At 42.0% G+C, this 23,336-nt stretch overlaps 1 protein-coding gene and 1 long non-coding RNA gene across 8 annotated transcripts in view; one reads left to right on the top strand and one right to left on the bottom strand.

The window, feature by feature from the left end:
- The window catches only part of LOC145715952 (uncharacterized), a 519,543-nt gene that overhangs the window by 1,159 nt on the left and 495,048 nt on the right, over positions 1 to 23,336 (bottom strand). The window lies entirely within an intron of this gene.
- FEZ2 (fasciculation and elongation protein zeta 2) overlaps positions 7,668 to 23,336 on the top strand; it is a 42,728-nt gene continuing 27,059 nt past the window's right edge. For 3 of the 7 annotated variants that reach the window (XM_081796933.1, XM_081796932.1, XM_081796934.1), the window contains exons 1-5: positions 7,671 to 7,957; positions 12,032 to 12,140; positions 18,148 to 18,264; positions 20,604 to 20,745; positions 21,701 to 21,969. In XM_081796933.1, coding sequence (XP_081653059.1) covers positions 7,704 to 7,957; positions 12,032 to 12,140; positions 18,148 to 18,264; positions 20,604 to 20,745; positions 21,701 to 21,969 — 891 coding nt within the window. In that variant the 5' untranslated portion in view covers positions 7,671 to 7,703. Of the gene's footprint in view, positions 7,958 to 12,031; positions 12,141 to 18,147; positions 18,265 to 20,603; positions 20,746 to 21,700; positions 21,970 to 23,177; positions 23,299 to 23,336 lie in introns of those variants that run through there. The other 4 variants (XR_014138264.1, XM_081796936.1, XM_081796938.1 and 1 more) reach the window with 3 other exon arrangements.

The raw sequence follows: 23,336 nt of genomic DNA on the forward strand, positions 1-23,336 counted from the left end.
AGCCTGGTGATGGGTATTAAAGAGGGCATGTTCTGCATGGAGCACTGGGTGTTATGCACAAACAATAAATCATGGAACACTACATCTAAAACTAATGATGTAATGTATGGTGATTAACGTAACAATAAAAAATTAAAAAAAAAAGTTCCGAGGATATAAATGAAAATACTACTATTCTATGAAGCCAGTTACAAGTGTTTTATTTTTCAAAAATAGTCTGATGCACGTATAAACATCATTATTTGCAAACAAAATATGTAGAAGAAGTGAGTAATTTGGTGATCCTTCTTTACCCTTCTGACATTTTTGGGATATGTTAAGTGCCATATTTCCTTATAAGAGATCTTCAATTAAAGAATTTAATTTCAAAGAACTAAATATTGTTTATTTTATTAGACACTGGAAATGAATCCCTGCTCCAGGGTCATTTAACATTGATTATTAAACACAGATCAAATCAATGCCTGCTTCAGGGAGTATTAAAAGCAAAGTCTTTAGCTTGTGTCACCCTTTGCCTATGGGAAACTTTATTTTAATATTGCTTTGAGATATAGAACAAACTTAGAAACAAATCAATCTTCAAAACAATTCATAGAACTTCCACTTTATAAATTATTCATAGGTAGGACACTGCCCATAATAAGAGAGGCTTATCAGTCTCTCCTTTGTTCTCTGAATCTATGCTATTGTCTTTCGATGCATTTTACTAGGAACATGGAAGAGATATTTTTCAGTTCTCTATAACCTAAAATATTTCTTGGGTGCTAATGACAGAGGAGATGGTGTTTGCTGCCTCTTAAATTTTGGCTGTTTTTATTCCATTAGTGCAAGACTATTGAACAAAGGAATGAAATCCTATCAGGAGTGAGAGGCTTTAGAATCTTCTGACCTATTGTTTTTTCGTTTTTATCAGTATGTTCCGTGAAAGTGCACAGAGGCATCCCTGTCTGGAGGGCTGGGAAGTTGAGGCTTGTGACAAAGCAAACTTGAATAACAAAGGAGGAAAAAATGAGTAACGCTTAAAATTTTGACAAATAAAAAATGAGGATGTGTTAACATTAAGCTGGCTACTTGGCAAAGGAGAAAGGGCCTTTATAGGTCAAATACCAAAGCCCTAAGTTTTAAGGTAGGGATGTCTGCTGCCTGTGCTGACCCATATCAAAGCTTCTCACAGCAAAAGGTGACATTGTCACTTTGACCTGAACTGTACTTTCTCTCAAGTTCCTTTATTCCATACAGCTGGCGTCTTTGGTCCCCTGTGATTTCCAGTAGTTAATACCCTCCATCTATCCCTCTTTCATGATCTTGTATGGACCAGAGATTTGGTGGGTTTTCCCCTTGATCTGTGACCTACTGAGGCAACTGCACTGCATCCTTCTTGCAGCCTGGACTTTGGGAGAACTATTCATTAGAGGGTCCTCAGCTGTACTTTCATCTTCTAGTACCTATTTCTCCTTGGTATTGTCTTTATTTGGTGGTTTGAATATAGAGTAATTACTGCTATAGGGGTGACAGGTGATCTCAGTCAAGGTCGAGTCTGATTGCATTGGGGTAGCAAAGTCCTTAAGCATTTATATTTGCATGAGTTGATATCTATTGGGGTGTTGTTTGTTGTTGTTAAAAGAAAATGAGAGGGCTTTGTGCAACTGGAAAGGCAGGGAGTGGGAACCAGCAGGAGAGAGGAGAATAGAGGGCTGGCATGGTGTCTGTCTAAGGTGCTTGGAGCTAAAGTGGGTGAGCCGCCATATTGAATCAGTTGAATTCGGTAAGTACAACATGGAAAATATTTCCTTATCCCCCCACCCCCGGGCCCCATCTCAGCCTGCAAACATGTTCTGTCCAGTTTCCCATCACCTCTTCTGGCTGGCATGTTGGCCAGATTCCTTAGCTTTTCAGTCACTTTCACAAGTCAGAACAGTCTGATTTTCAGGTACAAAGAAGTCTGACTCAATGTAAATAACAACTTCCATGTCATACTCACGTCAAAACTTCTCCCCTCCCCTGCACTGGCTCACCTGGGAGGTAGCAGAGGAGGGGCTTTCGCTTGCCCGTTCACACCTCCATCAAAACCCCTGTTGCTCTGTGTCCCTTCCTCCTCCTAGGCTGAGGTGGTCTCCTGCTAGGGCTCCTCAACCCTGCTCACATTTTTTGGTGGGACCCTTTCAAGATGACTGGAGTCTAGCTTCCCTCTGGCAGGCCCCTTGTTCCCAGGGCAAAATCATAACCCTTGCCCAACAAACCGTGGGGTGCCCCCTCCGCTGCCTTCTCTCTTGGCCCTGACATCACAGGCAGATCCTCTATCCTCCTCCCTTCAGAATTCTCTAGGTAAGAGGAAGCCCTAGTTCTTAAGTTCACATATACCCCTGAGCTCCAAGGGACATACATCAGGTTCTCCTAAGAACTTGCTCATGGTGCTCAACCCTGGGCCCATGGGGTTCTGGGGTCTAAGTCCTGCATCTCAGTAACCATCTTGCTGGAGGGAAAGACACTTGTCACCCTTTGTGCAAGCTCTGGCCACTCTCTGGTTCTTGGGAAGCCCTCTCTCTTGGCTTGAGTCTGGGTACCCCAGCCCCTATCGATCTGGCTGGCAGCTCTTTGTCTCCATGATTGCTAAGCCATCTTTATAATTTCTAGTCTCGTCTCCTGTAGCTGGTTAATAGGGTCCAGGGAAAGTCCTGGTTTTGTTCTTAATTAGTGAGTCACCCATTTAACATCTTGTTATTGTTATTTCTAGGAAAGACCAATACTCAAGGGTGACAAGGAAGCCAGAGAAAGGAACAGAATTGTGTCAGTCCTGAGCTCAAGTGAGGTGCCCTGTGGGGACTCCCAGAAACCATTGAGGTGACTTTGGGAGACATGTTAGTTTATGAGGACTGCCATAACAAAATACCATAGCCCAGGTGACTTCAAACAACAGAACTTTATTTCCTCACAGTTCCGAAGGCTGGAAGGCAAAGGTCAAAGGGTCAGCAGGGTTGGTTTCTTTTGAGGCCTCTCTCCTTGGCTTGCAGATGGCTGCCGTCTTGCTGTGTCCTCACATGGTCTTTATGTTGTGTGGACATGCCCCAGAATCTCCTTCTCTTCTTATAAGGATACCATCAGATTGGATTAGGGCTGCACCCTAATGGCCTCATTTTAACTTAATCACCTCTTTAAACACCTTATCTCTAAATATAGTCAGATTCTGAGGTACTGGGGGTTAGGCCATCAACATAGGAATGTTGAGGGAACCCTATTCAGTCCATAACAGGAGGAGAAGGCTGAGGCTGGGGTTTTCCGGCCCCTAGATGCAACCCTGAGGGTGCTGGCCCCCTCCAGCACACCCTCACGCAGTGACCTTTGGTGTGGCAGTGCCTAGAGTCCTGCAGGCAGACCACAGGGGATGACCGAGCTCCTGACATTTAGGCACTGATGCTAATTCAGTCCACTGGAATTCTCAGTCTTCCAAAGGGCAAATCAGTCCTTCAGAGTTAACGATTACTTTCTACAACATTTAATTAAAGTAACATTTCTTTCTTTAAAAAATAACAAGGAATTCCCAAGACAACTAGTCTTAACCATCTAATATCAGATTAGAAACAATTCACTTCTGTGTCTACCCTAGTCAAGTGGAAAATTGAGCAATTAAGTGTGTGTTTGCTTAAATTATGCAAACAATTATCTTAATAGGCCACATTGTTTTGTTTTTTGTAGATCCAACCTTTATTTGACTTAAGTGGTTTATTTATTTAGATCCATAGCTTTTTAAAAAATTTTTATTGTTTTTAATTTTAATTCCAGTATAGTTAACATAGTGTTATATTAGTTTCAGGTCTACGATATAGTGATTCAACAGTTCTATACATTACTCAGTGCTCATCATGATAAATGTACTCTTAATCCCCTTCACCTATTTCACCTATTCCCCCCCACCCCCCCTCTGATAACCATCAGTTTGTTCTCTGTAATTAAGAGTCTGCTTCTTGGTTTGTCTCTCTTTTTCCTTTTTTCGTTTGTTTTGTTTTTTAAATTGCACATATGAGTGAAATCATATGGTATTTGTCTTTCTCTGATGGATCTATTTCACTTAGCATTATACTCTCTAGTTACATCCATGTTGTTGCAAATGGTAAGATTTCACTCTTTTTTATTATGGAATAATATTCCATTGTATATATACCACATCTTCTTTATCCATTCATCTATCAATGGATATTTGGGCTGCTTCCATAATTTGCTTATTGTAAATAATACTGCAATAAACATAGGGGTGCATATATCCTTTTGAATTAGTGTTTTTGTATTTTGGGGGTAAATACCCAGTAGTGTCATTACTGGATCATAGGGTAGTTCTATTTTTAATTTTTTGAGGAGCCTCCACACTGTTTTCCACAGTGGCTGTATCCATTTCCATTCCCACCAACAGTGCATGAAGTTTCCTTTTTCTCCACATCCTTGCCCACCCTTGTTATTTCTTGTGTTTTTGATTTTAGCCATTTTGACAGGTGTGAAGTGATATTAGATCCATAACTTTTTGATGAGGCTATTTTGAGGCAGCAGTATTGGTGCAGCTCTTTTTTTTTTTTTTTAAAGATTTTATTTATTTATTTATTTGACAGAGAGAGACAGAGTGAAAGAGGGAACACAAGCAGGGGGAGGGGAGAGGGAGAAGCAGGCTTCCCGCAGAGCAGGGAGCCCGATGCGGGGCTCGATCCCAGGACACCGGGATCATGACCTGAGCCGAAGGCAGACGCTTAACGACTGAGCCACCCAGGCGCTCCTGGTGCAGCTCTTTTGATGACAAGAAATTTTGACTGCTCTTAAAAAAACAAAGAAAGAAAATCCTGTTATACTTATAGCTTTCAAAATATAATACTATGTGTAGAACAGGCATCCCTTAGTCTCAGCCATCACAACGCCACTCACAACAAAATTTTCCTTCTCCAAAGATAGCAAAAGAAATTTTAAAGATTTTATTTATTTGAGAGAGAGAGAGCACACAAGCAGGGGGAAGGGCTTTTTTTTTTTTTTAAAGATTTTATTTATTTATAGCAAAGAAATTTTAACATCTCTGGAAATAAAACCTTGGAGGGAGAAGAATAAAAAAGAAGGACCTGAGAAAATACAACTCCAAAGAAGTAGGGCACTTCAATTTTAATGCTCATTCTTGTAGCACCCTCATCTTTGCAAATTTTGGGGGACTCTGGTTGATTTTGTGGAATATTTCTGGATGCTGTTTCCCTTGTCCTAACACTCTCAAGACTATGGAAAATTTGGGACCAATACCCTTATAAGAAATTTATATTAATAAGTATACCAGAAAATAGAATGTAATGCATATGGGCAACATTAAATATGTAACAGGTGATCCAGGGATCAGACAAAAAGTAAAATCACTTACAGAACCAGTTTATCTCATCCAAATGTGACCCAAGCCACCTGGTTTCTCTTTGCAAACTCCCCTGAATTGTCTGCGTCTATTCCTTTCTATAGACTGGTGGAACCTCTTGATGCCACCTGGTCTCCTGAATGCACGCTGTCGGTCTTCCCTGGTGTCACCTTCTGACAGTGTGTCATTGTGCTCAACAGAGCTTTCTTAACTTTTATTTTTTCATTCATTTTCCTCCCAATTCAATAGGAAGTGGACTTAGTGTTCTTGAAGGTTGGCACCTTTTTCTCTTTCCTTCACATTTTTTCCTGTGTGGGCCAGAGAGATTTCCCATCTCCACTGAATTTCTTCTCCTCAGAAGGAGTCCCTCCGCCTTAAGTCTTCAAATTAACAGTCTATTTTATTAATCTTGGATTACTTTGAAGTGAAGTTAACTGACATAATTGCATAAAATCCAGTTTCAATCAAACGGTAAGGTGGAAGAGATGATCAATAAGTTAGCAATTATTCAATAATTACCGTGGACAATGCATGAACTAATTTTAAATGTCTGATTTGGATCCACTTTTAAGGAGATGAGATGTTAAATAAACAAGGCACATCTGTACAGGGCAGTTCTAACAAGTGATTTAATAAAGCCACGCCTTTTTAGAAAAAAATTGTGGTTAAATACACATAGCATAAAAATGAGCATTTTAACAGATTTTAAGTATACTGTGGCATTAAGTACATTCATGTGCAACTATCACCACCATCCAAGTCCAGAATTTTTTACCATCCCAAAATGAAACTCTGTACCCATGAAACACTAACTCCTCATTTCCCCCTCCCCCAGCCCCTGGCAACTCCATTCTACTTTTTGTCTCTGATTTTGACTACCTCATATAAGTGGAATTATACTGCATCTGTCCTTTCGTCTCTGGCTTCACTTAGCATAATGTTTACAAAGTTCATCCCAGTTTGTTGGTTTGCAACACTCTTGGGAGCTTCCCTGATGTAATCTGAAATCAGCCTCCTTAAGGGGAGGGCAGGGAAAGAGCTAAGAAAGAGGGGGCCACTCCAAGTTGGTAGACAGCAGTTTTAATAAGCAAAGGGAACTTACATACATAGGAGGCTTGCCTTTGGTGACAGCAAGACAAATAGATCCCCACACCCACCTGCCAAATCTTAAAAGTTTATTAAGAGGCCCTAACTGGGTTCATTCATGGTATACTCTGCCAGTTTCTCAACATACCATCTGAAGGCTATGTCCCTGGAGCAGCCTCTGGGAGAAGGAAAGGCAAGTGGAACTCCCATTCCAAGGAGAGGGGCGGGGGTGAAGAGACTTCCAGTGCCTGGGTCGAGCTCAGGGGTCAACTGGCAGTTACATCTTTTCAGTTACCTTCCCCAACGCTGTTCCAAGTGCTTTGCAAATATTAATTTACATAATTATTCATCTTTGTATGTTCCCCAGGGTCTAGAAGGTGCTTTGCGTGTATTAGATATAAAATATTTGTGGAACGAATTTCGGTAGGACTTAAGCATTTCCAAGTGATTCTGCTTGCTCTTCTGGTTGCAAAGTTACAAAAGGATCCGGTTTCTCCCAGGGGGCATAATTTGACACTAGGTTGCAACTTTTTTTTTTTTTAAGATTTTATTTATTTATTTAACAGAGAGATAGCGAGAGCAGGAACACAAGCAGGGGGAGTGGGAGAGGGAGAAGCAGGCTTCCTGCCAAGCAGGGAGCCCGATGCGGGACTCGATCCCAGGACCCTGGGATCATGACCTGAGCCGAAGGCAGACGCTTAACGACTGAGTCACCCAGGCGCCCTAGGTTGCAACTTTAAAGAAGCCCTTTATTTTAGACACTTTAGGCCAGTTTCCCACTAAGGGAAGCCATTCCTGAGTGACAAACTGTAGAAAGTGACTCAACGTAAATAAAGTTTTTCTTTAAAATCTTTTTTTTTTTTAATTTATTTATTTATTTATTTGAGAGAGAGAGAGAGAGAGAGAAACAGCATGAGAGGGGATAGGGTCAGAGGGAGAAGCAAGCTCCCCGCTGAGCCGGGAGCCCGATGTGGGACTCGATCCCAGGATTCCGGGATCATGACCTGAGCCGAAGGCAGTCGCTTAACCAACTGAGCCACCCAGGCGCCCAATAAAGTTTTTCATTCTAAGGAGACCGCAATCACCTGTGAGAAGACTTAGGAAAAGGGAAGACCCCGAGGCTGCGCGGCTGGGGCAGATCCACGTGGTAGGTGGACGGAGGAGGCGGGGCCCGAGGCGGGGCGGGGCCTGCGGGGCCTGCGGGGCGGGGCCTCTGGCGGGGCGGGGCGCGCCACTGCGCCGGGCGGCGATGGCGGCGGACGGGGACTGGCAGGATTTCTATGAGTTCCAGGAACCGGCCCGGAGCCTCCAGGACGAGGAGAACTGTAACGCGAGCCCCGAGGCCGGCGCAGGGCCGGGCGGGGGAGGCGACGGCTTCCCGGCGCTGGCCTGCAGCTTGGAGGAGAAGCTGAGCCTGTGTTTCCGCCCCTCGGGTCCGGGCGCCGAGCCCCCGAGGGCGGCCGTGCGGCCCATCACCGAGTGCAGCCTCCTGCAGGGGGACGAGTGAGTGCGGGCCCGGCCGGGAGCGGGCGGGAGCCTCCCCTGCCCCTCGCGCGGCCCTCGTCCTGCCCTCTGGCCTTCTGTTTGCTGCCTCGGCGGGACTCCGGCCCCAGGCTCCTCCCCGCGCCCTCCTTCCGCCTCCTCCGACTGGCGAGTCCCCGCCCTCTCTGCGCCTCCGCGGCGCTCCCTGGGGTTTTCGGCCTCTGGGCGCTCAGCGGTTTAAATCCCCCAGCTCCCCTGCGCTCCACGCTCCCTCACCCTCCGCCACTGCCCTCCTCCTCCTGCTCCCTAGAAACCGACCCAGGTTGGGTTCAGAGGGGAACCTCCTTCCACGGACCAGGTAGTTAGATATTGAACCTCCTCGGGCACGTGTGTAGCCACTCATTCATTCAACTAGCATTTATTTAAGCGCTAAGTGCCGGAGGCTGCTTCGCGCTGGGAATACCGAGGTGACTGAACACACCCCTCTCACGTAGGGCACAATTTAGGAGGGGGGCTGGATTTGTAAACAAATAATTTGTATGGGTGTAACAAATGCTCTCCTAGACATACGTGCGAAATATAGGAGATTTAAAAGGGTGTGTGGGAGAGCCAGCAAAGGCTTCACAGGGAAAGAAATGTGCAAACTGGATCCTGATGGATGAGTGGGAGTTCGCCTGGCAGATGAAGAAAGGTCTAGCATTGCAGCTCGCCGATGTAGCACGTGCAAAGATACCAACGCTGAAGCAGCATTTATGCCACAGGAATTTATTGGCTCCATCTGAGAGCCCAGGTGGAGTGCATATCTCCACAGAGGCCAAAAACAGAACAAAACAAAACAAAAAACCCACAAAAAACCGAAAGAAAGGCTGTGGTTATTAATAGCAAGGATTTCCTAGTCTGGTGGGACAACGCATGTACAAACAGGTAGTTATTACAGAATCATCTAAGTGCAGTGATAGGACATTCATATGGAATTGTGCGAGCTGGGTAAGGGAGAGGCAGAGTTCCTGGGGGGGGCACTTTATTTGACTATCATGAACCCCAGTTATAATTTGGCTAAATAAGGGTTATAATTATGTACCAGGGTGTCACCCCCAAAGGAATGGTGAAAGTGAGGGAGCCGAGCATATTGTATAGGTCTGGGGAAAGGAGCCGTGGAGAAGCTGCGGGTACAAGGAGTGAAACACTGTGGCCGTGGGTAGGGGATGGGTTTTTAGAGTCCTGATGGAATGCAGAGGTTCGAGGTTAGGAAAGGATTCTTGCGAGATAGAGAAGGATCCATAGGCATAGAAAGGGCTTTCCAGCCTGATGGTCTCCTTTCCTCTGTGAACAAGGTAGGAAGCTTGAGAAGAGGGATTTGAGAATGAGGGCCATGGCTTAGCAGTGGTTCAGGCCTAGCTATTTTGGGGACCATATTGTCTCATTGGCACCCGTCTGCAGTGTTCTGCCCAGTGTGGAGGAAGAGTTTATGATTGGATTTTGTATACCCATGTATGTAGCTGGTAGCAAAAGATGACATTTTTGAACATCTATTCCGAGAGAAGATAGTCATATATATATATATATATTCAGAGATTTATATACTCTGAATCATTGGGACACAGGACAAATTCTGGATTAAAAAATGATCGTTACAGTGCATTTGGGTTTGGCAAGAGTAACTTCTCAGAATAGATTAGTGGTTTGTACACAAATGTTAAGGTTCCCTATTTTTGCTTTGCCTGTACTATCTAGAAAGTAGTTTATTTTAGTCTTCGCTTAAATCCTAGGTTGATGTAAAACTTAAAAAAATATTTTGTTACTTTTGATAATGGTTTTTAGTAGATGATATGTTGGTAGTAATGCATGATTCTTGATTTGGGAATGCATAACAAATCTCTTTCTCTCTTTTCGGGGGCCAGGGCTGGTCACTGCTCACTGTCCCTTTTCTGTTGCATGCATCTCTCCATTGCTTGGTAGAGTCCATCCCTGCTCCTCTCAGTAGAGAGAGTTGAGAATTCTTTCACTCAGATATTGCATTGGCTTAGGGCACTTTATTTAACTTCTGTGAGCCCCACTTTCAGTTTTGGTTAAGTATGGATTGCACTTATTTGCTATGGTTTTGCTTTAGAAGGGTATCACATGGGATCCAATGTCACAGGACTTTGGCCTCTTTGGAAATAAGCTTTCCTGCTGGTTGTTTATGATTGCTTGTAATACTTTATGATAAAGATAAAGGCAATTCATGTATTGACTGGAGAATTCTAGAAATCTTTCACTTAATTCAGCCCTGTATCCTTCCAACTGTAATTGTTCTGACCTTGGTGGGGCTAGAGGACTGTTAATTGTCCTTCACTTTCTTGGAAGATCAAATTCACCCACAGTCTCTCCTACTGGGTGAAGTATGCCACTCGTCTTCTTCTTCTTCCAGCCTCATTTAAGAAGAAGCAAACAAGCAGTCCCTAAAACCCTGTACTGTCTTCACCTACTAGAATATCCTACTCAATTTCCTAACCAGGGTTAGGTATATAGTCAGTTATTCAGTATCTGAAAGTCTTTTACCCAGGAAGGTGTGGGTCAGAAACTCAGCAAGCTTAGCAGTCAGAGTTGTTGCCTCCAGTTGGAGTGTTTTGGCATTGGAGAAGGTTGTGATTCTAACAGGAGAATAGGAATGAACTATGCATATGGGAGATATGCTGGGTAAACAAGCCAGTTTCCTAGAGCTTTTTGGGTTCACATTTTCATTGAGGCTAATGTGCATTCCAAAGCCAAACATCATTTTGGGATTTTATGTTTTTGGCAGTTATGGTCCCATTGCTTCTTCTCTTTAGCACCAAATCCCAAATTCATTAATTCAAGTATATTGCTTCTTTATTTTTAAGCTTGCAATCTTATTTTTATACCTCCAGTGGTCTTGTTTTTGTCTCTTAGTGGCTTACACATTTGGAAAAAAAAAAACCCACTCAGTTATTTAATGGCTTATTCATGATTAGATATCTGCCATATATTTTAGGTTTTTTTTCTTATAACATCTGTGTATCTCTGCTCATTTAGTAGCTTATATATGTAGTGTTTAATTTACCCCAATTAAATTTCATCTCATTTATATCTCTGAAGTCATTTTTTAATACAATGTCATGTTTTATTATGCTGTTATTACTTGGGTACTAAATCTGAATTTTGGTCATGAAGTTGGAGTTTGCTGTCCTTATCCAGTGTGGCTTGGGACTTTCCTCAAAACAGCTCATTTGAAATAATGCTTAAGAGTAATAGAGCTGGAAGGAATGTCTGTTACTCAAGCCTCGCATTTTATAGAAGGGCAGCTCTTACCTAGAGTGGTTAAGGAACATGGCCAAAGACTCAGTGTTTGAAGACGAAAGGAAACGAGAGTCTGTGTTTCCTGATATTAGTCAAGCACCCTTTCATTTTACTCTGTTGCTTCTCCAGAATGCTGTTTGACAATAAGGAAGGGTGATTGCATTGGCTATAACCTTTGTGCATTTTATTGTGAACTCCCCTTTCTTTCCTCCTTCATTTTATCTGTCTTAGTGCTTAGCCTATTATATTACAAAATAGATATTAAAGCCCAGTCTCACATTGAGACTGAATTCTTTCTCCAGGAAGGATAACACATTTTGGGTTAGAGAAAGATTATTCACCCTATGAAATGATCAATAAATAAGTGTAAAACCCAGCATATGTACTACCCACGTGGCTCTGGAAACATTACAGAAGCTCCGTGTATTTTAGTTTCCTCCTCTGTGAAATGGGGATAATAATGGCTCTTCATAATTGTTTTTGAGGATTAAATGAGTTAATGTATGTAAATTGCTTAGGACAGTGCCTGGCACCTAGTATTGTGGAAATGTGAGCTGTTGACTTTGAGAGAGTTTTTTATACCACTGCATTTTCCTCAGCACTTCTTGTCAGCCCAATGATCTGATTGTTGTTCAGTCTTCTTCAGGGGGCTCTTTGTTGGTATTTTTCTGGAAAACAGGAGGCCTTCCATTGTTTTGCTTTGACATTTTTTGTTCTTTCACAATAGTTTTGGTATTTGTTTAACAAAAGACATGTGGGATGTTAACTTTCATTGATTGTAGTTTTCTTCTTTTCAAGGATTTGGAATGCCCTGACAGATAATTATGGAAACGTAATGCCTGTGGACTGGAAATCATCCCATACCAGGACCTTGCATTTGCTTACACTGAACCTCTCAGAAAAAGGGGTAAGTTAGGAATTGAGCGAATAGTTTCCGAATAACTGATTCTGATAATAGGACTAAAAAATAACCTTTCTATTTAACACAGATTCATTGGGTTGCCTTTTCTTTCCAAGTTTATAGCCATTGGTGTGGCCCTCTCTTGCCATCTTGGCCCTACTGCCGTCAACTTGCTAGAACTTTCCTCCAGTTCTCCCCAAGCACACACTTGCTTGTGTATGTTTAACCAAATCTTCATCACCTGTATATGAACACCAAGGATCAGCTTTTTTTTTTTTTTTTTTTGAACTTAACTAGCACAATTTTGGTGTGCTGAGAAAACTGGGTAATATATTGAGCGTCTGGAAAAACAGCATCGAGTTAACTTTCTGATGAATTTAAGGACGTGCTGGACATGACATGTTTTCTGAAGACTGTGTGTTCCTGTGAGTATTGGAGAACCTTTAAAAGACCTTAGAGTTCTTGGCTACCAACTGTTCGAGGCTGCTGGGGATTCCTTGGGATTGTAAAGTGAAGGTGCCTTGGGTTAGAAGTGTGAGCACAGGTGATGGGACAGTCGGGGTGGGGGTGGGGAGGAAATAGAAGAGGGAACGTCATTGTTTTAAGTGGAAGAGCAGTGTTAGGTTTATCTAAAGGTGACAAGAAACAGCCAAGTTATGTAAGTTTCAGGGGCTGTTTAAGTTCTTTATCATATAACAATGTAAACTCATGCCAGACCTTTTGGTATGCTCCGTGTTTCATTAAGTGTATTTGTGTAATTGAGAGTGTAATGCATTGGGGCTGTCAGTATGTTAAATAGTATTGTTAATGTTTTATGAAAACGATTTTCTCAAATATATGGCTCAGGACAGCGTGCTGCCTATTATTTTCTAGTAAAATACAGAGTTCTGTCTGTATTTCCCAGTATTCAAGTAGATAGAGAAATCTTACTGTATATAATTATTATTACAGTATTATTAACCCCACCAAAGCTATTCTGCTGACTGACCTGGCATACGTTTCGTGAAAAGGAATAAAACAACATATGTTATGCTCTGTCTTCTGTTTATTTAGACCCTAGCTATCATTTTGGGCTTGGTTCAAGTTTCCCTTCCTCTCTGAAGCTTCCTATTACCGTTTTAGCCTTTGCTGATCTCATGGAATTATACAATTTTAGAGTTGGAAGCGACTTTAAAGGACACTTAATCCAGCCTCTCACTTGGGGGGGAATCCCCATCTGCAGCCTCTCTGACAGATGGCCATGTAGCCATGGCCTCAATCCCTGTGTGGCAGGAAAATGCAGCTCTCTTTGTGGGAGTCGGTTACACTGGTGGAGGTGTGAAAATCTTCAAGGACTTATTTGTCCCACAGAATTTAGTCCTGTTGTCTCCGGGGTACTGGTCCCCACAGCACTTTGTCCATGTCTCAAACCATTACTTTGTTCTCTTACTAATCCTATGTTTCAGGGTCTGTCATTAGATTGTAGTTTGCTGGTAGCAAATCTTTTTAGTCTTTTTAGTAACTGCCACTGTGCCTGGCACATAGTGAGTACTAAGACAAATGTTTGTTGAGTGAATGAATGATCTTGTCATTGAGACCCTAAGGTTAGAGAATATGATGGAAAGTTCTTTTTTAAAAAATAGTATTTTCTGTATCATTTAACATAGTGCTAAATCCATGATAGCCAGTCAGTGAGTATGTTTTTTGTCTGACATATTAAAAAATAGCATAGAAGAGATCCTTTCATGGTTTCAAATTGAAGTGCATTAGCAACATGAATGGGACACTGTAATTTAGTTTCATTGAATAAAATGTATATCTTTTATTGTTCTTAGATTGCATCTTGGGAAGTCCCTCCCTTTTTCTGCCTTCTGATTGTTGTTTTCAATGCTAGAGGAATTGGTATAGCCAAGGGTAGTGATTAGTAATGACTTGGAGTTTAGTACTAGTAACTGATCTTAATTATAAAAGCCTTATCTGGAAAACTCAGCAGATTAAAGTGGACAAGTGATCATCCATCTGTCATCTACCTATTGTGACACAACTACCCAGGTGATGAGTAAACTGAAATTAGAACTCTATTCCTCAGGAAGGAGTAACTGCACATTAAGTTCTGAAGAACAAGGAACTGTGTAAGAAGTGACCTTCTCATTCTATTAGCATATTATTACATTTTTTTTTAACCTGAGTTATTTTATTTAGCGTTGCCTATTCTGTGCTCTATTCTTTCCATAACTGAATTGTGTTGAATTTGCCTTTGAAAGCATCCTTTAGGTTATTCCATCTGTAAAATAGAATCTATAGGAACTTTTTTCTTTTTTTTTTTTTTAAGATTTTATTTATTTTTTGACAGAGCACAAGCAGGGGGAGTGGCAGGGAGAGGGAGAAGCAGGCTCCCCACTGAGCAGGGAGCCTGATGCGGGGCTCGATCCCAGAACTCCGGGATCATGACCTGAATTGAAGGCAGCTGCTTAACCGACTGAGCCACCCAGGCGCCCTTGGAAATTTTTTTCTTGATGAAGGGAGAAAACATTTCTTTTGCATTAGGATGAGAAAAACATTCAGGAAAACCACCATTTGCCACATTTCAGCTTTTAATTTTTCTTTCATTGAGGTTCAAGATGGCACACTCCTAAATTTGATGAGTCTTTCTACAGTAAGGCAACTAGTACATTCCAGATTCTTACATAGGCACATTTTTTCCATTTGAAGCAGCTTTAGTTTCAGACAGGTCAATAGAACCACCGGCTCTTTATCTAACCCGGCACAGGAAGGAGTGATGGGAATGCTTGGCAAAGAGAAGACACACTGGTGCCGAAATGGGAGAGTGAATGATGATACCCATGACAGCCAAGGTTAGTTTTCAAAGCCGAAAGGGATTCCAGCCCTTAACATATGCCATCTCTGTGGGGAATGGACTTGGCTCCAGTCCCTGGAAAGATGATCTGGGGTCATTATTTTTGTTGTTATGGAAATTTATTCTAATTGTTTACTGGTATCACTCATGTGTTTTGGCCATAGCTATAAAAACTATTCTAAATCCAGTGCCATTTTTGAATATGCTCATATAGTAGAAGGCTTGTAAATCATATTGTCTTAGGAACATCTCCTGTGCCGACTCTTTCCTCCTACCATGAGCGTTTTTTCAAGGACAGGGACTTTGTTTTATGCATCTTTTTATCTTTAAGAGCAGAGGCAGGAAGAAGATAATATCTTCCTTAGGAGTCATTTTAAAATGAAAACTTTGATTTGTCTGTAAGGGGGAAAATAAATCTATGGTCCTCAATTATAATGAAGATTGACTTTGGGAAGTGTTGAAATTTAAGGATCTGTGGAGATAATTGCTAGGTCTATCCCCATCATCCATACACCCTTATAACTAGATTTTGGCACTTTTCATCTCCACTTCTATAATCTTGAAGTCAAACATTCTCTCTCACCAAGAGCCGAAGCTCTTGATCTTTCACATTCCTTATTAAAAGGATAACTGCATTGGTTTAAAAAGTACTAGGACTAGTATAGGACTTAGCATGAAAAAGCAGCCTTTCTGCCCTCCTTACCCCATCCTTTCCACTGCTTTCCATTTACCAGAGGCAGCCACTTTCAACTCCTTGAACTGTTTCTTCTGACAGGTAACATGCTCTCATCATTTTACTTAATTTTTCTTTCAACTTTAGACTTTATCCATATGCTTTCCACCCAGAGGGTGAGGTTTAGGTCTCTCTTAGTCCTCCTTCAAACCCTCAACAGCATAACCCTCACGAAAACTTTCCCTTCCCTTGTCTTCCCAAAATAATTATATAAAAATATTTGTTTAAATTAATCTTCATCATTTATATTGACTGTTTAAATGTTCACAGTTGACCCATTTCGTTACATCATGAGTAAATTTCCTCCTGTAATTTTTTTTGTTTTTTTTTCTTAGGGTAATAATCATTGCCTTTTTGTGGTTCATTTAAGCTATCAGTAACTCATAAATTCAGCCTCCACAGAGCCATAAAACTCATTTTAGTAAGTGACATGCACCAGAGAATCTGTTAGTGTCTCTGCCTCTGTTTCTCGGGTACTTTTCTCGAAAAGTTTAGTACTTTTCGTGCAGTAACAGTGGTCATCTGAACTGTTTACTCTCCAGGTGAGCTTCACAGCCATCATTGTGGGATCTTTACTTCACCATCGTTATAAGAATTCCCCCACTTCTTTCCAGTATTAGATCCCAGGCCTGCTTCCTTTCTGGTTTTCCTCCTGGTTTTAATGGAACTTATTCTGCAGTAGCTTTCTGAGAAAGGGTTTATGAGGTTAAGTACTTTGAGATAGGATTCTAGGCTGAAATTTATTGAAACATGGAAAAACATTGATTTTTCTTCTCACCTCTTTTGTTGCTGTAGAGAGTTCAAAAGACATTTTGATTCTTGATCCTTTTAATGTGATGGTTTTTTTCTCCCTGGAAGCTTTTAGATTGTTTTTTTCACAGTGTTCTGAAAGTTCAGAATGATACACTGAAGGCCATGTCCAGGCCTTTCCTAGGCTGATGGCGCGGTGAAGACTAGACTGAGGAGGTGTGTCATCCCTGAGTTACAACATGGATGCATGTTGTGGTAGGAGCCCTGATGTGGCTCCCCTCCCAGCCTGACATTCTGAAAGGCAGCACGCCAGTGGTCCCTTGCCCTTCTCACTCTGTGGGTTGTATTCCGTTACACTTCAGATGCTCCTGCATGAGGAACTAGGGAGGCAGTAGGGACCTACATCCCCTCAATTGTGTCCTCAATTTTACATATATCCTCTGCCCTGGCAAGTAAAATAATTTTTTCAGGTAAAATATTATTCTTTAGATTATATACTACCTCAGAGAAATGCATGGTTGCCCTTTACCTAGCTCCTTGTTGCCCATTTAGTCTTCAGGAACTCCGTGAGTGGTACTCCTTTCTGAAGACAAGAGCTTTAGTTTTAGTTCTGTTCATCATCTGAATCGTCACGTCATGGTAGATAGATGATAGGTAGATGATCACTTGTCCATTTTCATCTGCTGTGTTTTTCAGATATGGCTTTGCAATTAGGATGAGTACTAAATTCTTGGATTATCGGTGTGGGCAGGTTAAGGGACACCAGCTAGGTAGGCATGGTGTGATAACCCAGGGCTGGCAACAAGTAAGCAATAGCACCCCTGGGCACGAAGAGGTAAGGAGAGGAAGAAGTTACCAGAACCTAGACAGAGTAACTGTGGGGGAGAGGTCTGCTTGACAAGATCTACTGCTTTTTGGTAGTCTGGCGGGGAGGGAGACAGTGGAATGACTGCCCGGCTCTCACCCTCCCACCTTCCAGTGTCCTGCTAGTGTCTGCCAGTGGTTTTTAACCCAACTGGAAGCCAGAAGTCAAGGGCATCCTTTGATTTAGTCCATAAAGTTGAGCCTCCTGAGGCCCAGAGCAGGGTGGAAAATGGCAGTGAGGCAAATGGAAACCTCCAGCACAGTTAGGTTGAAAGATGTTCTTGGAACCTGCAGAGATTTTATTTTTGGAAGAAGAGATGTTCACCTGTAAGGCAAAGTATTACTCTCGTGGACAGTGCCAGGGAGTCGAATCCTAAGCTTTTATCCTGAATATTAGAAGTTAGTTTGGAGTAACTAACTTTATATTATCTGTGGAATTTAACATATACCAATCTTACTATTAGATTGTGAACTAAATAACATTTGCTGCTAAACCCGCCCATTACCTCCCTCCCCCGTCTCCTATAATTCCTTATGACTTTCTAACCAATACTATATATGACACTCTTCCCCAGGGAAAAGCAGCTAAGTGTGTGTCGGTATTGGGCATTAGGGGATGCGTGCGGCACCTCAGCAATTTCCTATTTATTTTCCATTCCCCCCCCGCCCTTGTGTTTGAGATGAATATGTAAAGCCCTTCACACACTGCCGGGCACGGAGTGATCGTAATCATTTCTCCCTTCCGAGGGAAGACTCTTCTTTACCCAGACACTGTGACTTCGTTGTGATCAGAATGTCCTGCTTTTAACAGTGGGTTATTTTGCTTTTAGATAAGTGACAGTTTGCTCTTTGATACATCAGACGATGAGGAGCTGAGAGAACAGCTGGATATGCATTCAATCATCGTCTCCTGCGTTAATGAAGAGCCCCTCTTCACTGCGGATCAGGTATAGAGGAGACATTGGTCCAGGAAAGAAAAAGGGAACTTCGAGCTGAAACACAGTTTCTTTTTTTTTTTTTTAAAGATTTTATTTATTTATTTATTGGAGAGCGAGCGAGAGAGAAACAGCATGAGAGAGGAGAGGGTCAGAGGGAGAAGCAGGCTCCCCGCTGAGCCGGGAGCCCGACGCGGGACTCGATCCCAGGACCCTGGGCTCATGACCTGAGCCGAAGGCAGTCGCTTAACCAACTGAGCCACCCAGGCGCCCTGAAACACCGTTTCTTACTGTGGCAATAAGTGACGGGTTGTTGGAATTTACTTATTTTTCCTGCATTTTCTGTTTATGTAGGCTTATCAGTTAACTCCTCCACTGAGAAAAGAAGAAGGTATATGTAATCTGAAGCAGACGGGATTATGTTAGTTGGGAAGATTTTTCAATATAGGTACTTTCCCAGTATAGGCCTTGTTAAAACAGTAACAGCAAGTGACTAAGGGAGGGTTATTGCTTCAACTGAAATCATAAAAAATACTGGGAATTTTGTACGTTTTTTTAGAGTTAGCAAGACATGGCAAACTATACTGTATCTGTGCGGGAATTACCTACTCTCTCTAAAAGCCTGTGTAAAAATTATTAGCACTTATTAGAAGTACATATTATGCGCCCAGAAAGAAGTGAGCTTTATTCCTGTGGAATACTCTAATAATGTCAGCCCTGTATCCATTTAAACCACTTGAATCAGCTTTCTCATTGTCTGAATACTCGTCCCACTTGTGTTGTGTTGTCAAAATGCGGCGCAAGAACTTCTTCCTGAAATAACATGCTCCGCGGCTACTCTGACTGTGAACATTCCCACATTAAATTTTTAGGCTGGAAGGATGAGGTCAGTAAAGAGATAAGTTATGGCAAGGTTGAGAGGAGTCTATTAAACATGTGCCATGTTGATGCTCCTTCGTCATATTTGTGGTTGGATTATTCCAGGCCTGGAAAGAGTGCAGTGCTTAAAATGCCAGATAATGGGGTAGAGGGCTGTGGGAGGTGGAGCATGATATCCCAGGGAAATACGTGACCCTGAGATCCGTTGTCTCCTCAGTGATCTATCTGCCTGAATGCCGTAAGCTGTTCCTGCTCCCAAGACTTAGTGAAGTAGACTCTGCTTCTTCTCCAGTGTTTCATTGTGCTTTTTTATAATGCCCATTTGAGAAAATCTGCTTACTAATTAACATAATCCCCGCCTCCCCCAGATTTACTCTTCTTTCTCCTCAGTACAAGTATTACATCTTAAGCTTGCTGATTCATCCTGTATTTTTTCTAATAGTTTTTTTTTTTTTTTTTTTAAGATTTTATTTATTTATTTGACAGAGAGAGACACAGTGAGAGCAGGAACACAAGCAGGGGGAGTGGGAGAGGGAGAAGCAGGCTTCCCGCGGAGCAGGGAGCCCGATGTGGGACTCGATCCCAGGACCCTGGGATCATGACCTGAGCCGAAGGCAGACGCTTAACGACTGAGCCACCCAGGCGCCCTCTAATAGTTTTTTTTTTTTTTAACTCTTAGATCTCTTTTTTCTAACTGTTGAGTAATTTTTCTAGTTTTAAGTTCTCACTGACTTCTGTATCCTTCTCAACTTTTCAATGTGGAGCAGTACAAGATACTATCATAAGATTCGAGCAGTGTTGCACACGACAGTGGATCATTGGTTGAAAGACAGAGACTTCTGAAATTTTCCTGCTTCTGTGCAGCCTTTTTTTTTTCTCTTTTAAGCTTCTACACTTCAAGTAATTTTTGAGTATTTCTTAATCTTCCATTAATTAATGCGTGAAATTCTTTTTCTGCTGTTAAAGGAAAATTTTGCTGTCGTAGAGGTAATTTTTTGCTTTACGTACCAATTTTTTATACTGTTCTGTTTTTTAAATTTTATGTCAGTTTGATGAAGTGCTTTAGATTGAGCCCTGGCATGTGGCATATGGTATATTTTCTGTCATTTGCTTTCTTTTGACTATATGATCTGGTTCTAACACATCTGAAGTAAATTATATGTGTGTTTTTGTACCGTTTCTCAGACATTGCAAGATCTGATAGGGCTTACTGAATCATGATGGACATTAAATCATACTCTGTTTAATTTTGTGCTTAGCATATTGTAAATTTTTTTTTTTTTTTTTTAATAAACCATGTTCACCCTTGCAAGCAAAATTTTGATTATTCTGAACACCAGCTCCTCCTGCACACCGCTGGTTAGTGGAGAATTTAGTGCATTTCTACTCTGGTTGCTTCAGGGGAGCACCGTGTGCAGATAGATTGTTTTCCCAAGTGCCTCTGAGTAACAGTGGTATGTACATTTTGGAAGGTTATCGAAGAAATTGAAGAAATGATGCAGGAATCTCCAGACCCAGAAGATGATGAAACGCCCACCCAGTCAGATCGGCTGTCAATGCTGTCCCAGGAAATCCAGACTCTTCAGAGGTCCAGCACAAGCAGTTATGAAGAGAGTAAGACACGCTCCTTAAATCCATGCTCTTCATACTTCCTGTGTATCTCAGACCATCTCCAGAAAGCTCTGACTCTCATAGGCTGTGATACACACCCTTCTTCAGCCCTCCAACAATGCTCGGGCGTATTTTTATCATTGCTCAGGGACTTTGTCATTTTCACCTTTGAATCCTGTATTAGATGGCTTGGGCTGCTCTAACAAAGTCCCACATGTCCAGGGCTTAAACAGGAATTTATTGTCTCAGGGGTCTGGAGGCTAGAAGTTCAAGATCAAGGTGTGGGCAGGTTTGGTTTCCTCTGGGGCCTCTCGCCTTAGCTTGTAGATGGCGGGCTTCTCTGTCGTCACATGGCCTTCGCTCTGTGTGTGTCTCTGCCCTAATCTTGTCATTTTGTAAGACACCACTCATACTGGGGGAGGGCTTCAGTGATGTCCTAGCCTCACTCACGTGAGAAGTGCTAAGAAAAAACTGAAAGCGGGTTTCAGGGAATAGTCTTTCCTTTCATCTTCCCAGTCTTCAAAAAAAATTCACACATCGGGGCACATGTGATCAAGTATGTATTTAATTTTTTCACTTCAACTTCTATCTTCTGAAGTGTGCTAGAACCCTGCTAAATTGCGTGCAGTTTCTTGTCAGCAGGTAGTTTCTGTACTCTCCCTTGGTTTTTGTGTTTGTTCTTTTCCTTGTACGAGCTTTTTTCTGTCTTGACTGGAGTGCTGTTCGTGGAATGATTGAGTTAGACAAGTAAAGAATGTTGTTACACTCCTCAGCCTTTTGAGGAGTAAGTTGCCCACCTACCTCTGCTCAGACCTGCCCACCAGAAGTTTTAGGATTACAAGAAGATCTCCCACAGTTTAATTGTTTAGAATATGATCTTCACTCTTTTGGCGTAAAACACCACTCTCTTGAAACACTTTTCATCTTAGTATCTGCTGTGCTTTGCTTTTGGTCACAGGAGTAAAAAGGCTCTCAGTCTCTGAATTAAATGAGCTACTGGAAGAAATTGAGACCGCCATCAAGGAATTCTCTGAAGAGCTGGTGCAGCAGTTGGCCCTGCGAGACGAACTGGAGTTTGAAAAGGAAGTGAAAAATAGCTTTATTTCTGTTCTCATTGAAGTGCAAAACAAACAGAAAGAGCACAAAGAAACAGCCAAGAAGAAAAAGAAACTCAAGAACGGCAGCTCTCAGAATGGGAAGAATGAGAGAAGTCACATGCCCGGCACAGTAAGTGGTGTTTGCGGGAGTCCTGGAGTGCCTGGAGCCGCTCCCGTGGTGGTCCCAGGGCCCCAGGCCAGGGGCAGGCCCCCGCTCCCAACGCCTGCGTGTGCGGGCGGGCTTCTCGTGCTTCTCACGGGAGCACACGTGGGGCTCTGCTCAAGGAGACCCCTGTGCTCAGCTCTTGCAGAAAGGTATTTTCTTGGTGAGCATATAATGGTTTTCCAAGTAATTCGATACTGAGATGTTTAGGAGGGAAGTCAGTGGAAGGAAGGCCGGGGAATAAAGAAGGAGGGTATCTTAAAGGTGACGGTTTCAATACAGCAAAGTGTTAATAGTGGTTATTTATGTTTGGTTGGTGGGCTTACGAATGGTATTTTCTTGTTTTTGCTTCTTTTGTATAATAAAAAATTAAAAGGGGGTGCATTTAAAGGTAGCCGAACTGTGCTGAGCCTACAGTCACAGACTGATTTGTAATCAACTTCCTCCTGATTTATCAACCAAGTTGGAATATGGAGGTGTTCGAGGCAGTTATGTGATATCAGCCATTTGCCCTTGTATTTGGCAGATTAGAATATTTCTTTTTTTTTTTTTTTTTTAAAGATTTTATTTATTTATTTGAGACAGAATGAGAGAGAGAGAGAGCACATGAGAGGGGGAGGGTCAGAGGGAGAAGCAGGCTCCCTGCTGAGCAGGGAGCCCGATGCGGGACTCGATCCAGGGACTCCAGGATCATGACCTGAGCCGAAGGCAGTCGCTTAACCAACTGAGCCACCCAGGCGCCCCCAGATTAGAATATTTCTAACTGGTGAAAAAAAGTTTAGAATATGTGAATCTTTGATTCTTCATATGAGATTTCTTGTTTTCTACCTTTTCATTTTTCTTAAGTGGCCCTATTTCGTGTGATTAAACTCCATCATAAACATTAACTCATTATACGAGATGTATTTATTTATGGGTTTTAGAGCCATTTCATTTTTCTTTGATCAGTTGAGACCTTCTATATAGCCACCTTCATTTTATTTGTATGTGAAGAAATGTTGATTTTATTTTTCTGGAGTATCGTTGGGCAAAGGGATCCATTTTTCTAAAAGGAATGTCCCTTTTTCATTCATGATTTTGATAACATGGTAATACAAATTACCACAAACTAGCTATTATGGTTTGTAATAATGTACGTTCTGTCTTTGATTAAGTCTCAATTTATTTTTTCTAAGGAATACTTATCAGAGAAATGGTTCTTATTAACCAGACTCTGCTGGAACCCAGGGAAGAGAATGCAGTTCTAGGTTGCTGGGTCACCAATGAGCATTTGATACAAACAAAAAGAATCTCCCCATTTAGCCTATTCATTGTCTGCTTTGGCCTGTGAGTAA

The sequence above is a fragment of the Leptonychotes weddellii genome, chromosome 10, assembly GCF_054177405.1.
Source record: "Leptonychotes weddellii isolate Sample4059 chromosome 10, ASM5417740v2, whole genome shotgun sequence".
NCBI classification, from domain to species: Eukaryota; Metazoa; Chordata; class Mammalia; order Carnivora; family Phocidae; genus Leptonychotes; species Leptonychotes weddellii.